Source organism: Hordeum vulgare, chromosome 2H (assembly GCF_904849725.1).
Source record: "Hordeum vulgare subsp. vulgare chromosome 2H, MorexV3_pseudomolecules_assembly, whole genome shotgun sequence".
NCBI classification, from domain to species: domain Eukaryota; kingdom Viridiplantae; phylum Streptophyta; class Magnoliopsida; order Poales; family Poaceae; genus Hordeum; species Hordeum vulgare.
In genome coordinates, this window is record NC_058519.1 from 43,320,818 (window position 1) to 43,336,930 (window position 16,113).

At 43.8% G+C, this 16,113-nt stretch overlaps 2 protein-coding genes across 3 annotated transcripts; both read right to left on the reverse strand.

Moving 5' to 3' along the window:
- Positions 1–7,907: 7,907 nt before the first annotated feature.
- LOC123424750 lies at positions 7,908–11,757 on the reverse strand. 2 transcript variants are annotated; one of them, XM_045108426.1, is made up of 2 exons: positions 8,461–11,757; positions 7,908–8,365 (listed from the first exon to the last, which is right to left on the reverse strand). In XM_045108426.1, exon 1 carries the CDS (start codon positions 11,755–11,757, stop codon positions 8,536–8,538), a length of 3,222 nt encoding a protein of 1,073 aa, XP_044964361.1. In that variant the 3' UTR covers positions 7,908–8,365; positions 8,461–8,535. The 2 variants fall into 2 exon arrangements, with proteins under 2 accessions (XP_044964361.1, XP_044964360.1); XM_045108425.1 differs by having other exon boundaries at positions 7,908–8,376.
- Positions 10,210–14,051, reverse strand: LOC123424751 (putative disease resistance protein RGA4). Its single transcript, XM_045108428.1, has 4 exons — positions 13,744–14,051; positions 13,478–13,567; positions 13,088–13,385; positions 10,210–12,946 (listed from the first exon to the last, which is right to left on the reverse strand). The coding sequence occupies exons 1-4, from the start codon at positions 14,036–14,038 to the stop codon at positions 11,884–11,886; spliced, it is 1,746 nt and encodes a 581-aa protein (XP_044964363.1). The 5' UTR covers positions 14,039–14,051; the 3' UTR covers positions 10,210–11,883.
- Between the last annotated feature and the right edge of the window lie 2,062 nt (positions 14,052–16,113).

Sequence of the window (16,113 nt, forward strand, 5' to 3'; positions counted from 1 at the left end):
AAATGCGATCTATACTACGAAAAACTAGTAAAATCTCACCGAGCAACCTGGAAATCTGATACCACTTGATAGAGGCGAAGTTGTCCCTGACTTTCGATAAGATAGTGGCTATAGTTTTTGGTGGCGTAGACTTTGACGATCCGACTACGAACGTGCGAAGACGTCGCGCCTTAGCAATCGCTAAACCAACTCCAAGAGGTTATTGACCACGGCGGAGCACAATCAAACTGACCTTGAGGGTCTGTTTCCTGCACGCAAATGAAGAACAAGCAAGAAATTGTAATTGCAATCTGGATATTGCGAATATAAGATGAAAGCTTTATTAATGAAAGTGGGGTTTTGTGACGTCTTGGTTTGTTTGTAGAACACAAACGAAGAACGCGTAGTTGCAGCTTTGGCGAACTTGTAATCTAAACAAAACCCAAGTCTAAACGGTGCCCTAAGGGCTGTATATATAAGGGGATAGAGAGGGATTTCCGCGACCCTTGGAGGAGGGGTCCGAAAATGACCCTAAATCGGTTTGCCCACACATACGGACTCTAAAAACATCCTATGTGGTAGTACTCCAAAATTACATGGGCCTGGCCAAAAATAAGATGACGCATCACCTATAGTAGCCTATGGACGAAATTTATGAAGTGACATCTTGTATATTCCGTCCAACCCTTCATGCTTTCCTTATGGTGGCTTCAAAATCACCACCGGAAGCTCCCTTGTTCTTTCCCACATGTGCACCTTCCCCTCTATGCTTGATCCCGGTTCAATGGTCATCCTCCTTGTCCATGTCCTTCATTCGCAAGCAAAATAAAAGTATCTAATTTAGGCAGCATTATATGTTCATAAACATCAGAAGGATTTTCAAGAAACAAAAATACTTAATAATTCAATTGACGTGCGCGAGCTCTAGTAACTGGTCGAGTAGGTATAGCAGGTATAACAATGGTATCAATGTCCTCATCGGATAGGGGGTGAGATTTTGTTAGAGCGGGGTGCGTGCGAAATGGGTACTAACCCCACACACACGTCCGTGTTCGTACCATCACCGTCACAAACGGAGTCCGTGTTCGTACAATCACCGTCACAAACGGATGGTTTAAGGGCGACGATGTGGCGACTGTCCTTGTGTGGAGATTCGTGCACAACATCCGTCAGCTGTCGTTGTGTCATGTGCAAATGGCTGGATGGACGTCAAATAAATAAGGTTTTCAAATAACAGAAGTTTATTTTTCTTAAAAAGGTTTGAGTGAATGCTAAATATTTTTATGTAATAATACTCCTCCCGTCTTATAATACAAAAATATTTTTAACATTAGTGTACTATTAGAAACGCTTTTATATTATGAAACTGGGGAGTACAAGGGAATGCTTATGAATAATTCCTATAGGATTTAATCATATGAAAAGGACCGACGAGAAAAAAAAAAGATTCCAGTACTTCAAAATTCCGACAAACCCTTCTTCTTCGTAACTAATACATACTTCCTCCATTTTTAAATATAAGTCGTATTAAAGATTTCATTAGAGAACTATATACGGAACAAAATGAATGAATCTACACTCTAAAATATGTCTATATTTATCCGGATGTAGTTTTTCTATAAAATCTTTAAAAAGACGTATATTTAGGGACGGAGGGAGTAGAAAGAACTATTCTCGTTTCTGGATGTCTGCATTGCTTTGACGCTCGACGCGCGCAAAACAAACCGACAGACAAATTAAACCTGTTCTTCAACACAGTGTCTGCACTGCCCATAAGCAGCTACGGCAAGGGCAGAAAGACGAAAGCCGGTGCCACCAACATCAACGACGCACAGTCCAGAACTCCAGATCGTATCGTACGAACCCCTTTCTGGTAGACCCAGGGTGTAAAGAAGCCAAGCCACGAGCAGATCACGCGCGCACAACCAACCTCATGTGTCATGTGTTTCCCTTTCTTAACGACTCTTGTTCAGTCTGGCCACGTCCGTTAGGTGCAGGGTCCTCCTCCTCCTGCGGCCTCTTGCGCTGGATCTTTCATCGGAGGTTCGGCCAAGGTTGCGTGCACAGCTCGACCGAGAGCGAAGCATCAGGAGCTAAACAATGGCGTGTGGATCCCCGGTTCGCCGGGATCGGAGCCGGGGTGGGATGACTTGTCGCTCGCATGGTGCATGTCACTTTCAGACTTGGTATATAGATAGCAGGAGCATCATTTTCTTCTGAACTTTGGTTCAGCTTTGACCAATGCCCGGCTAGCTGCTGCTGCAAAGTGCCTAACTGACCGATGATCCCGGAACCGACACCCGGGATGGAGGAGATCTGTAGCTTTCAAGCTTGGAAAGGTGCTTCTTTTTCATGTTATTTTCTACTGTATATTTTTTTTTTGAATTGGAGGCAAAAGATTTGCTTCATATATTAAATAAGAGGCAAAAGATTTCCTGTATTAGGAATACAGGAAATGGTCATTTTGTGATGGTCTCAGTTCACATTCTTTATTGTTTCTTCTTCTGTATTTTTGTAGCAGCAACTAGCTTGGCAATTGGCTTTGGCATAGCATGTGTGCCCTTGTGCAGTTTTGCTTCATGATTGATAGACCACACCGCGCCAAGAAAAGGCATGGACAAGTTGAGGAAGAGACAAGGGGGTTAGTAGGTCGTTACGGGCTGGTGGCAAGTAACAGTGGGGGTGGCCTGCTCGAGGCCATGCACAGCCCTCAATAATTTCCTGATTCGTGGTTCATTACTACTACTCCTGATCACGCTGAATTAGATTAAACCGGAGTGTCTGAAACGATCGGTGCCACTACTAGGCCGTTGAAAAAGCCGTGGAGACTTTCTATTGTTTATGAAAACGGTGCGGTGGTTTCGAGGAGATTCGATTATTCAGAGATCTCCCAAGTTCCTAGATGGAGATCATAATTGAGGTCAACTCCAGACCATGTTTGCAGTAAAGAAATCCTCTTCTCGTATTCGAAGAAGATGAAATACACGTCTACGCACATCAACATCAGATCTGTGTACGACTGATGTGGTAGTTTCCCTCTCCTTTCTGTTGCTAATCTAATATAAGTCCAGTCACTCTCATTGCTTAATAGCGCATATTTTTCGTCTGTTTCTGAAAGCATGAAACTCATTGAATAAAAAAAAAAGCCTGAAACTGGTGCTTCTTTCAGACCCTTATGTCCAGGAAAAAAAAATCTGAACACTTGCCATATTGTATGTGTAGCATCTTGCAAGTTGCAAGCCTCTGGAATTCAGATTTGAAAAAAAAAAGGTATCTTACGGCACACTCAAAGATTCATGAGCTAGCTTAGGTTTAGTCCAAAGTGAACAATGCTACTAGGGAAAGCATGGACTGATCACCCAATAAGAAACCATAAGCTAAGCGGCCACCAGATCCACCAGAAGGCACCCAGTGCGGGAAGCAACACTGATGTTTCACCCATCATCTATTCATCTCCACAGCAGCATATTAGCACGTGATTTAATTAATGCCTCCTGCTACTATGTAGTACTAACACTGCCACCCAGCAGTACTATATTCAAACAGAGGAAGGAATCTCGTCATATGGGGCTGTGGATCCGATGGAAGGGGGAGTCCCATGTCTGGCAATGAAATTTTACTGACTTGAGCAGAAGCTTCTGCACACCAACTTAATTAGGAGGCATGTGATATGGAATTTTCTTGCTAGTTTACTTGCTTCATCAGTGGTATATGAGGGAAACATTTCATTCATTACCTTCATGTGTGGTTCAGGGAAGTGGTACATATTTCCGTTATCACGACGTCTTCATATCTGAATGCTGGTTCAGTGGCTTTTGCAGAAAACAGGGAGCCTGCAGTATTTCGATAACGGCACCAACACAGACAGGATGCCGGATTGTTTGCTCAGAAAATAGCAACAATAGATTCCAAATCAGCTGATGGATGCATATAAGTTGCTGCCGATTCTACAGTGTATCCTAGTATTTTTTGGGGGTTTCTGCCAGATGGAATGAACTTTTGATCCTGAACCTGACTGATGATCTTGGTAGACTACTCCATCAGTGCAGAACAACCCAAGGCAGTCGGGGGTAAGGGCCGGTGCATGAAGCCTGCCAAGGTAGAAGAATAAAAGTAAGTATGTGTAGCTTGATCGTGCAGCAGCGATAATGACGTGCTTTCCAGGTTTCTGTGGAGTCAAAACATGTTTGATTCAACTGCACAGAAAGGCAAGTGAGCCATACAAGCAAAGAGTGCAGATGTAATAACCCGAGATATTACTCTGCTGAATGAAAAAAAAACTGAATGCTGTCTATGCCTTAACCCAAAAATGGTACAAATACATCAATAAGGCATCAGTCAACAAATATAATGACTTGAGCCCACAGGGTGTGTGCCTGGGTTGTTTCTTCTTAATAAAAATGCCATAGGGGCTATTGCCTCCTGGTCTAATTTTTTTCTTTTTAACAGCAGGAAGTGTCCAAAGTGGGTCGAACTACTGTAGTCCTAAGATTTTGCTACTCGATTATCTGGGAACGTCCGGATGAATGGAACTTTGAATGACCCGGAGGTATCGAACCTGAATAGTATGTTTCTATAGCATCCTGGATACACTGAACACCTCTCTCGGAGGGTCCGAGCTGCACAAACAGCAACTGAATTAACTCTCTGGATAGACTTCGAATCCATACGGAGGGTATGCAAAATTTGCACATGATCTTCCAAGGAAAAAAATAGAAATGCAGTATGTAAACTCTGGAAATAACATGATCTGTCGTAGAATTGAGCCTAAAGAGCACTAAATCACCTCTTTCAGAAGTATGGAACTATGGATGCTAACTAGTTCGTTGAGTGGGTTAGGAAAAACTCCACAAATTCAGCACATCATGGAAGCACTCCACAAATTAAAGTAGCTGATTACCAGGTTTAGGAAAAAAATATACTCAGCACATGATTGATTGAGTGGGTTATGTTGATCTCTTTCCATCAGAAAACGGAAGGAAGAAATCTGTTCTCTAGGTTGTATGACACCATCAATGGAAGACCATGCAGCTCTCATTGAAGGAACTTACAATACCATGCCTTCACACTAGTTCAGCCACCAAGTATACTTAGCAATATAGAGAAGTCTTTTCATAGTATTCCCTCTGTCCGGAATTACTTGCCGCAAAAATGGATGTATCTAGACGCATTTTTAGTTCTAGATACATCCATTTCTACGAGAAATAATTCAGGACATAGGGAGTATTATATTATATTGCCACAAAAAGGATAATCATAACAAATAAAAATACTTTTTTCAAAAAAAAATCAAATAAAAATAAGCGAGCGATACTTCCAAAATCCACATGCATAAAAACAGGACAACTCAATATTTGACATCAATGGATAAGAAGTTGTATACCAAGGGCACCTGCATAAATTAAATGGAACGGGAAGAGTTGAAAATGTCCATAATTTCGAACATAGGTAAGGTACCCAATCACATGCGGCTAACAAATGAGAAGAACAACAAGTAAATGAGAGCAAATAGGTTAACTGAGTAGGTCTGAGGGCTAACTTACAAAGTCTCCATATAGCTAACCAACATTATCCAGTGCCATAAAGCGGAATGCACCTGAACCCCAACAGATAAGCCAATTTAATTAGACAAAGAAGTTGTCCAAACCAAAGCCTCAAAAGTGGATCTGGTCCATATCACCAGATTTCAGTGATCGCTCCAGGAAACAGGGGATGCAAGGCAGACATGGGAGCGCGCAGCGTCTTTGAAAACTGCTGATATGCTGCACTTTCCGGTTATCCATATCCATATCATACTGTACGTAATAAGCAGCCATTACCTTTCCTCCCTGGCTCCCTGCCCAGTAACCTAAACCAAATTACTTTCTGGATGCATTGCAACCAACAAGTATGATCTCGGCTGGTATGGGAATCATTTCATTCATTACTTTCATGTTTGGTTCAGGAAAGTACATATTTCCGTTACCACGCATCTGCATACGGCTTTTACAAAAATGCTGGTTCAGTAGCTTTTACAAAAATTAGGGACCCTGCAGAATTTCGATAATGGCACACAGGATGCCGGATTATTTGCTCAGAAATAACAGCAATAAATTCCATATCAGCTGATGGGTGCCTATAAGTTGCTGCCGCTTCTACAGTGTATACTGGTCTGTGTTGGGGGTTTCTGTCAGATGGAATGAATTTTTGATCCTGAACCTGACTGATGATCTTAGTACCACTCCACCAGTGCAGAACAGCCCAAGGCAGCCAGGCTGCCAGGGGTAAGGGCCGGTGCATGAAGCCTGCCAAGGTAGAAAAATAAAAGTAAGTATATGTAGCTTGATCGTGCAGCAGCGATGATGACGCACTTTCCAGGTTTCTATGAAGTCAAAACATGTTTGATTCAACTGCACAGAAAGGCAAGTGAGCCATACGAGCAAAGAGTGCAGATGTAATAACCCGAGACATTACTCTGCTGAATGGGAAAAAAAAACTGAATGCTGTCTATGCCTTAACCCAGAAATGGTACAAATACATCAATAAGGCATCAGTCAACAAATACAATGACTTGAGCCCACAGGATGTGTGCCTGGGTTGTTTCTTCTTAATAAAAATGCCACGCGGCTATTCCCTATTGGTATAATTTTTTTATTTTTAACAGTAGGAAGTGTCTGAAATGGTTCCAACTACACTGTAATCCTGGTATTTTGCTACTGGATTATCTCAGAGCATCCGGATGTAACTCACTCTGAGTGTCCTAACGTAACTTTGAATGACTCGGAGTCAGAGGCACCGGGACAAATAGCACTGGTACCGAACCCGAATAGTACGATTTCTATAGCATCTTGGATCCACCGAACAACTCGCTCCGAGGGTCCTCCGAGCTACACAAAGTGCAACTGACTAACTCTCTGGATGGAATCCATATACACGGAGGGTATGTAAATTCTGGACATAATCTTTTCAGGAATATTTTTTTATAACTGCAATATTTAAACTCTGGACATAACATGATGTATTCATAGAATTGTGCCTAAAAAGCAATAAAGCACCTCTTTCAGCAGTATGGAACTATGGATGCTAGCCGGTGTTGACAAATATACCTTTGCTACTATATGTTCTGCATTATATATCAGTTTGGCCAAGGCTCTTCTATTTCGCCGGAAAGTTAGACCAAGGCTCTAGATCCACTGATAACCATAGTTGGGAATTTACAGCAAGGCCTGAAGGATCATGGAGTTATTTCTGTGCTTATATGGTGGAACATAGTTGTGTTTACAGCTGCATATTTGGCAGACAATGTCCAATCGCCTTCAGGGCGATAAAGCAGAGTGCGGAGTATTTCTGGATAGTGTATCAAGGAAGTTTTGGATAAGCTTCTTCAGGCCAACTTGTGATGAACAGCACAATGCGCCCTAGGAATTGTGTCTTCGATTGCCTTCGGATGTCAAAGAAATAAAAAAAACAAGGTTTTCAAAAGGGCCCCGCTCTCGTCTCTGAAGACTTTATCTCTGTCTATGTTATCCTCGTACCTTCTGATCTCTTCGACTGATAGAGTCTGCTTCTACCTCAACAGGATCTGCAAATGGATTTTCGACTAACAGCCTCTGCTTCAGTTTGTGATGAAAGGTCAACCAGTTCTCAACGAATCTTCAATTACGCACTGGTAACTTTTTTCCATTTCCGAGGTCCAGAGTAATCATTTTCAGTTCACAAGACCAGAAAAATGAAGTAACAAGCAGTGGAACGGACTAGTTTTTTTTTCTTTGCCGGTAAAACAGACTAGTTTACCTACTATAAAAAAAAATTGGATAGGAAAGTGACTGCTACTACTACCCCTCCGTTCCTAAATATAAGTCTTTTCAAACATTTCAACAAGGGACTATATACAGAACAAAATGAGTAAACCTATACTTTAAAATATGTCTATATACATCCGTATGTAGTTTAATAGTGGAATCTCTAAAAAGACTTATATTTAGGAACTGAGGGAGTAGTTGACATGGCAGCAAAGTCGATCACATGAGGATGGATGAGGTTCTGAAGTGAAAAGGCAAACCTGTCCAAGCACTGGCATATGGACAGTTTTTGATATTTACAGAAAAAAAATAGCACTTCAGTATGTCAATTCTGTACATAACATGATCTAAGGTAGAATCCGAGGGAGTAGAAGCAATACATCGATATCCTTTGTGCAGGTACAGGCACAACCAGTCACATATTCTCCCAGGAAAGAGCTGCGCGAACGCGCAGCCAGCCTATCCACGTCGCCGTAAAAAAAATCACCTCCCCATTGGCCGACTTTTACCGTAAACTGATGGTGGATCATGCCTCCCCGCGCGGGCCCTCAAAGCCTCATGCAAACCCTGAAAACCTCGGATGAGGTTCTCATGTGAAAGCAAACCTGTCGAGGAACTGGCCTAAAGTCAGTTTTTGTTGCTTCCACAGACACACACAAGAAAAAAAGCACAGCTAGCATGATCTATGATAGAAGTATACCTCAAAGGCAGTAAAAGGGTACAACGAGGAGGTGTATATCTGTTGTGCAGGTGTGCTTAACAAGCCACCTAATAATCAGTGCACATATTGGTGGTCAATTTCGACCTTTAACTTGCTTGATGCTAGTGATTTGGATTGACCTGCCAGCTCCTCACTGCCGCGGAGGATGCTCAACTCCTCTAGAGAAGGCGGGAGGTCCGGCAACCTTGAGATGCTCGGACAAAATGAAATCTCCAACACACGGAGGGAGCGAAGTCTGTACAGGCCTGCAGGAATATATTTGAGATGCTCGTAATGCGCAAATTGGAGCTGTGTGAGGGAACCGAGGAGCAGAAGCCCTGTCTCTTGCTCATCTGTTAGTCCTGGTGCTTTTGTTTCTCCATGGAAACCACAAATAACTAGGTGCTGGAGTGATTTGAGTTGCTTGCAGAATGGTGTGGCAAGGAAAGAGAAGTCATTGATTTCAAGAAATTCCAGTTGAAGGCATAATTCGTAGCCCTGCACTGGCAAACCCTCCAAACATGAATGCAAGCCAGGGCAATCATATAGATACAAATGCGTGAGGCTACCAAGTGACTGAAATCCCTCTAGTGTAGAGAGTGATGTACAGCTCCAAATACCCAACTGTTCCAGTAACACGCACGAGTGCAGCTGTAGAGATTTCAAATCCTGGTTGCTGTAGAATTCCAACTTCCTGAGTGATTGCGAGCCCTCTAGCACACAGACTGCAGTTTCACGGATGGCCAACTCTTCCAGTGCCGTGCAAGAGTGCAGCTGTAGGGATTTCAATCTTGGGAGACGCACTACTTCCATATCCCTGAGGGAACGGGATTGCAAGACATCTAGTGCGCCAAGCGATTCACATCCACGGACCTTCAACTTTTCCAGTGCCGTGCAAAAGTTCAGTTCTAAGGATTTCAATTTTGGGACCTTAAATAATTCCATATTCCTGAGGGAACGGGATTGAAAGACATCTAGTGTGCCAAGCGATTCACATGAATATACTTTCAGCTTTTCCAGTGCCGTGCAGGAGTTCAGTTGTAGAGATTCCAAATTTGGGACATCAGATAATTCCATATTCCTGAGGGAACGGGATTGAAAGACATCTAGTGTGCCAAGCGATTCACATGAATATACTTTCAGCTTTTCCAGTGCCGTGCAGGAGTTCAGTTGTAGAGATTCCAAATTTGGGACATCAGATAATTCCATATTCCTGAGGGAACGGGATTGAAAGACATCTAGTGTGCCAAGCGATTTACATGTACATACGTGCAACTTTTCCAGTGCCGTGCAGGAGTTCAGTTGTAGTGATTCCAAATTTGGGCAGTACCATAAATCCAATTCCGTCAGTGCTGGCGCATGTTGCAGAATCAGAGATAGCCACTCCCACGCTATTCCGCATGACCCAATACCTAGATATTTGAGTGATGGGAGGGCATGCTCTAATGGAGCATCGAAACCGGAAAGCCCGGGACAGTACGTTATTTTCAGTGTCTTTAAGGATTCAAGCTGACTTAATCCTTTGAGTGAAATAGACGTTAGTTTTCGGCAACCACATATTATCAACTGTGTCAGGAATCTTAGATTATGGAATGCCAAAACATTTCCATCTAACACGAACAGCTCATCAGATAACTTGTCAAAAGGAAGATCATAATCATAATCATAGTCATCAAAATCTTCGCCGATGGTTAAACTTCCGCTGGACGATACCTCTATTCTTGGAAATTTCGGGACTCTGCTCATGGAAATACGACAAGCAGTACTTGAGGATGGTAAAGGGTGTGGTACCACCAAAATATGACAGTTCTTTAGAGTAAGTTCACAAAGACGTGGCAACCATGAATTCTGCTCAATTTTGAATTTATGGCCGTTCCCGAACAGATCAAACACCTTCAGTGCAGGGCAGTTCTGAATTATAAGAGCCCTTAAACAAGAGTTCAAGTCATTCAAGGAAATGCAGGAGCATCTCTCCAACTTTGGCATTTTAATTAACACCAACTCCTCCAACGAAGGAATGGATACTTCTTTTACTTTTGGCATGTTGCTCAAGCTTAAGTTTGCAAGAAACGGAAGCCCTTCAAGAGATGGAAGTATCTGCCATTCTCCACAGTTTTCTAAATGAAGCGTCTGTAAAGAGGTAACTGGGGCATTGCTGGCAAGCCAAGATGGAGAGGTAGCACCAGTGTACTCAGATATCCGAAGATGCTTTAGATTTTTGTATGGTCTAAGACCCTCAAGAACCTCTGCTGGCGAGTGCTCCTCCATTTCTGTACTGGTACAAGCTTCAGGAATCTCGTGCACCTGCGTTAGCAAGCGCTCCTCCATTTCCACACCGCTGCTAGAACTTTCAGGACCCACATGCACCTCTGTTAGCAAACACTCTATTTCTATGATGGTAGAAGGTTCATAGGGCATGCTACTGAGATATTCATCACTGTCATCCAAGTCATATTCAACATATGACATGATGTCTTTCCAGGACAAGTACAGCTTTTCTAAGTGCCATTTGTCTTGCAGTCCAGCACGGTGAGCCTCCTCCCGAGTTTTAACATTTTGAAGTTGGGAAATCCCAAGTTGGACAAGATCGTTCATGGATTGAAGTTCTATAATCTGAAAGCCATCAGAATCTTGTATGCTGAAATTGCTTAGCTTCTGAAGTGAGGTCAATGTGCCAATTCTAGAAATGGGAGCTGCAACAAGATGCCTTAAGCTGACAAGATTATTCATGCCATAAGGTACATTAAGATGAGTGTTTGACCCGACATCTAATACTTGAAGGTGGCAAAAATTTCTGAAAACCTGAGGCAAATCTCCCTGCACCTCATTGACTGTAAGTGTTAGATAGCGAAGATGAGTAGGATTTATAGAGCTGCACGCGAGGGAATTAAAATCTGCAAATGTAGCAGATATTTGCAGAAGACGTATATCACGTGCCTTCTGGAATATGTCTTTGAAGGATTGGAAGAAGGAACAGTCATATTGCCCAATTAACAGCAATGTCCTCAGTTTTCTCACGGATGTAACTGCATTTCTCAAATCATCTTCAAACTTGCTGGTACAAGACATGTTCCTATGCTGATCTTTCCTGTATACAACCGCCAAATGTTGTACAGTGGGCAACATGTCATTACATTGCAGACCATCAACAATTCCACACTCGGCTCTAGAAACCATCCTTGCAAAATCATGCATTAGACCAGACACAACATATGAATTTTGACTGCCTAAAGGGGAGTCTTTGCTTTCAACTTGCTGGAAGTATCCCAGGTTCACCAAATCAGCCAGATAGTCCATTCCTATATCCTCTAACCTCTTACTTGAATGAGTACGTGTGACAAATCCTTGTGAAATCCATATGTGGACCAACTCTTCAGCAAGAAACTCATCATAGTCGGAGAATATAGAACAATACGAGAAGCATTAGTGTAGATGGTACGGCAACTGATCATAGCTAAGCTTCAAAGAAGACATGATGCGTCCACTACGTCCCAGCAACTTCCCATCTTCGTCCTTCAGAATTTTATTCCAATGACCAACAGTAAGATCAACTCTCAACAGTTCCCCTGCAGTTACTGCTGCTAATGGGTTGCCTTTTAGCTTGCTTGCTATTTTCCATCCAATGTTTGTTAGATTTCCATGCCCTTCATAGTTCTCATCACGAAAGGCTCGTGCTTTGAACAAAGACCACAAATCCTCATCTTTCAGAGCACCTAACACAACTGGCTCAGTTGTTCCTATCCTTTTTGCAACAGAGAGATATCTAGTCGTCACAAGGATCACATTGCCTTTTACATTGTCTGACTTGAAAGGAGCCAGTATTACGTCCATTCTGCCATCGTTCATGTCATCCCATACATCATCTAATATCAGTAGAACCCTCTTTGATTCAATATGGGTTTTCAAGACCTGCTGAAGTTTGTCAAGGCTGCATAAACCTTCGTGCTTTTCTGGAGGGACAATATCTAACATCTCTCTTGTGATTATCATTTCATCCAAGCTGTTAGACACCCAAACCCATATGCATTGGTCAAATTGGTTTTGCATATTTGGGTCATTATATACAAATTGTGCGAGAGCTGTCTTCCCTGTACCTCCAATGCCTACAATGGGCAGAACAGTTACACTGTCAGATTTGCCAGCTGTCATCCGGTTTATGATGGAGTCCTTCTCTTCATCTCTCCCATACACTTTGCCTTGAAGAAGACTTGATGTTCTTCGGCTTGGATCTGAGGCTGTACTTTGATGGTGACTTGAACTTGCACCAGAGTCAAACCCAAGCATGTTTATATTCATTGTCACATCCTCTCGGATGTCATGCAACTGACGTGTTATTTCTCGCATCCTGCTGGAAAATTCGTCCTTATTCCAAGGGTGAGCAGTAGCTGCGGTAGTTTGTATTGGTTCTTGATTCGTTCCCATCATTGGTGTGCTGGATGAATTAAAGACAGCAACGGGAGTGGCATTTTGAGCAGCAGCATCTATGCTGTGAAAAGAAGAAAAAATGGAGGATCGGCTATTACAACGACGAGGTATTGTCACGCAGATGCATGTAAACGCTTTAAAAGAATATAAGACGAGATGCAGAATAAGATGTGCGTCGTGTTTTTTCAGTTTCAAATAGTACCTTGAATGACTTGGCTGCTGGGGACGTGCTTCTCGCGTATTCTTACAGTAGGCACTATTGACATGAGTTGTCAAGACTCTTGGTCCTTGTGCACCTTTGTATTGAACTCTCTTTTTACAGTGTCTACATTCTGCCTGCACGGTCTTCCCATTACCATCTTTTATGTCGACAAAATCATCCCATGCCTTGGACCGTTTTTTGCCACGACTGCTTGTCCCCGGAATATTATCATCGCCCCTCAATGTTCCATGATCTACTTGTGCTGCTTCATGCATGCCATCAGGCTCCTGCAAAGCAACTGCGCCAAAAGAAGAGGGCTGTTATTAGCATGGTCCTGCAAGACCCGAAAACATTTTGCCGAGGTTGACTGGAGGTCGTTCTGTGGCTAACCTGGGGTAGTCATTGTGGTATTCTGGGTAACACCGTCGGAGGCATAGTGATTGTACGCGTCGTTGGAGGATGAAGGCAGCGCGTGTTGGCCTGTTGGGAGATGGATACCGTGTTGGTGACTAAAACAGAGCTAATTTTGATGCTTGATGTGATCAACCATTCAAAAGTTTGTGCTCGACGGCTAACCAGAAAATTTGGAATTCTAACTGCCGCGGATCTAATTTTTGCAGGAATTAAAATCGATTTCTAAGATTCAAATTCAATACCTCCTTCGACTTGCTGCCGGAGCCTCCAGTAGTCTAGCTCGTCGACCAGGTCGTCGGCGTCGTACAGAAACCTTTTGAGGTCCGCGAGAGATTTATCCAGCCGCGCGCTCCGGCGGGCCATCCCCTTTGCATCGGAAGCCAGCGCCTGGAGTACCTCGAGCTCGGACCTGAGGTTCTCGATGAGACCCTGAAGCCCGGCTTGGCGGATCCATGAATCCAGCTCGCGGATCCCGAGGGTGGCGAGGATGGTCTGCAGCAGCCACAGAATCGCCGGCACAAGGTAAGCGTCCTCCATGGCTTCAGCTGTTTGTGAGCCACTCAATGATCACGAAGGGGTGTGGACTACGGAGAGGACACGCCGTAAAAGAAAGAAGAGTCTGTAGTTCACTGGAAACACAAAACCACACCTACTTTGACGTCCATGACGTATCCCCACCATTCATTTCATCAAGATTGGTGCAGCTTTTTTCAGTTCGCTTCTTGAAGCCTCTGCCAGTTTGCAAAGGTCGCCTCTAATTCAGCAGATCCTCAAGTATATATGTACATTTCTTCAATCCATTCACAATCCTCTATATGAAGAAGAAAATGTTTGCATATCTTACATTACCATATCTTATGAAGCAAATCATGTGTTTGATAATGTCATGTAGTATACGCAAACTCATATAAGGAAGAACACCATTTATGAAGCAAATTTCGTTGCCACCTACCATGAAGTAAATTTCTATCCAACTAGCAACATGAACATTGTACCAGATCAAATACCATCAACATGATTTCCTTATACCCCTCACTTTCTAAATAATTGTAGTTAGGGAGAACTAGTCTAGTTCTACCCAACTATAATTATTTACGAACGAAGCGAGTAGTACACTGATCCTCTTTTTATATTTTTGTCATCAATTTCATCACATAAAAAACAATGGATCGTGCATAGAAAAACCTATTAATGATAAAGCAACAAAGAAATGCGAATCTGAACAAATAAAGTCCCCACAAGCAAAGGGGAGGGTGGATGAAAATGTATCTGGACAGAGAAAATCCCCATAAGCAAAAGGGGAGGTGGCATAAAACTGGATCTGAACACAGGAGAATGGAAGCATCCAAGGACAAACAGAAACCATGTAATCATTCTAAGATCAATTTCTTGGAGCATTATAAAACGTCATTGGCATCCATGGACTCTTCTATGCAAATGCAACAACATCTCAAGCAGACAGATCGAGTTGCACATGCACTTCAAGAAAATCTCAAGAAACAAATCCGAGCAGAAAATAATTCAACATGAAAAAAGAATTGTTCATTGTGAAAAATCAAATATAAACCTAGCAGATCTCGCTCGTTGCCGCTAGCTCGCATCGGGAGGCTGGATCCATCTGTAGCCGTAGCCGGTAGGGAGTGGCCGGCGGAAGTGGAGGGTAAAATCGATAAATTTGACTCTTTGGCGCAAAAAAATTACAAACTGGACTGCGTTTGAATTTTTTTCGCTCAGCTAACCGTTTTGTATGGCGTCCGATACATAGACACCACGCTGACGTCCGACCCCACCCACCCAGCAGTGTGACACCTAAGCTGCAGGGGTTACACTTATGATAATGTGACGCCGAGCGTTTGGGCACCACACTCCCACTTAAATCTGTGGCCGCGACTGCTCCCGTCTCTGCCTCCGTCGCTAGGTGGGCTAAGGGGCTGCTCAAGATGGACCTCAGCGACAAGCCAACAACCGCCTCGACGGCTGCATCCTGCCGGAGCTCTCCGGGCTCGAGAGCCTCACGTTGCTCGACCTCCGGAACAACAACCTCACCAGTGGCCTACCGGAGTTCTTAAAGGGGATGCACGCTCCAAGACCTGCTGCTCTCAAGCAACCAGTTGCTGGGAGGCACCTTGATGCAGCACAAATGGGAGAAGTTCGCGAGCCTGGCCACGCTCGACCTATCCAACGTCGGCCTCGCCGGCACCATCCCGGAGTCCATGATGGCGATGCCCAGGCTGCGGTTCCTGGCGCTGTACCACAACCGTCTCTCCGGCACCGTGCTGGGAAAGTTCGTCGCGCTGCCGAGCATCGGCGCCATGTACATCAACGACAACAACATGACGAGGGCGCTGGAGTTCTCGACCCGGTTCTACCAGAGGATGGGTAGCACGTTCGGCTCCTAGGACAATCCCGACCTGTGCATGACGGAGACGGCCGGCGGCGGGCCGACCGGCGTGGCGGTGTGCAAGGACGCGCTGGATTCGCCTTGCGTCGCCGCGAGGGATTGGATGGATGGGGGTCGGACGGCGTCCTCCTCATCGGCTGGCATGGTCACCGTGCTCCAGTTGTCGGTGCTGGTTCAGTGGATGGGACATAATTGCAGGGCACTACCACAC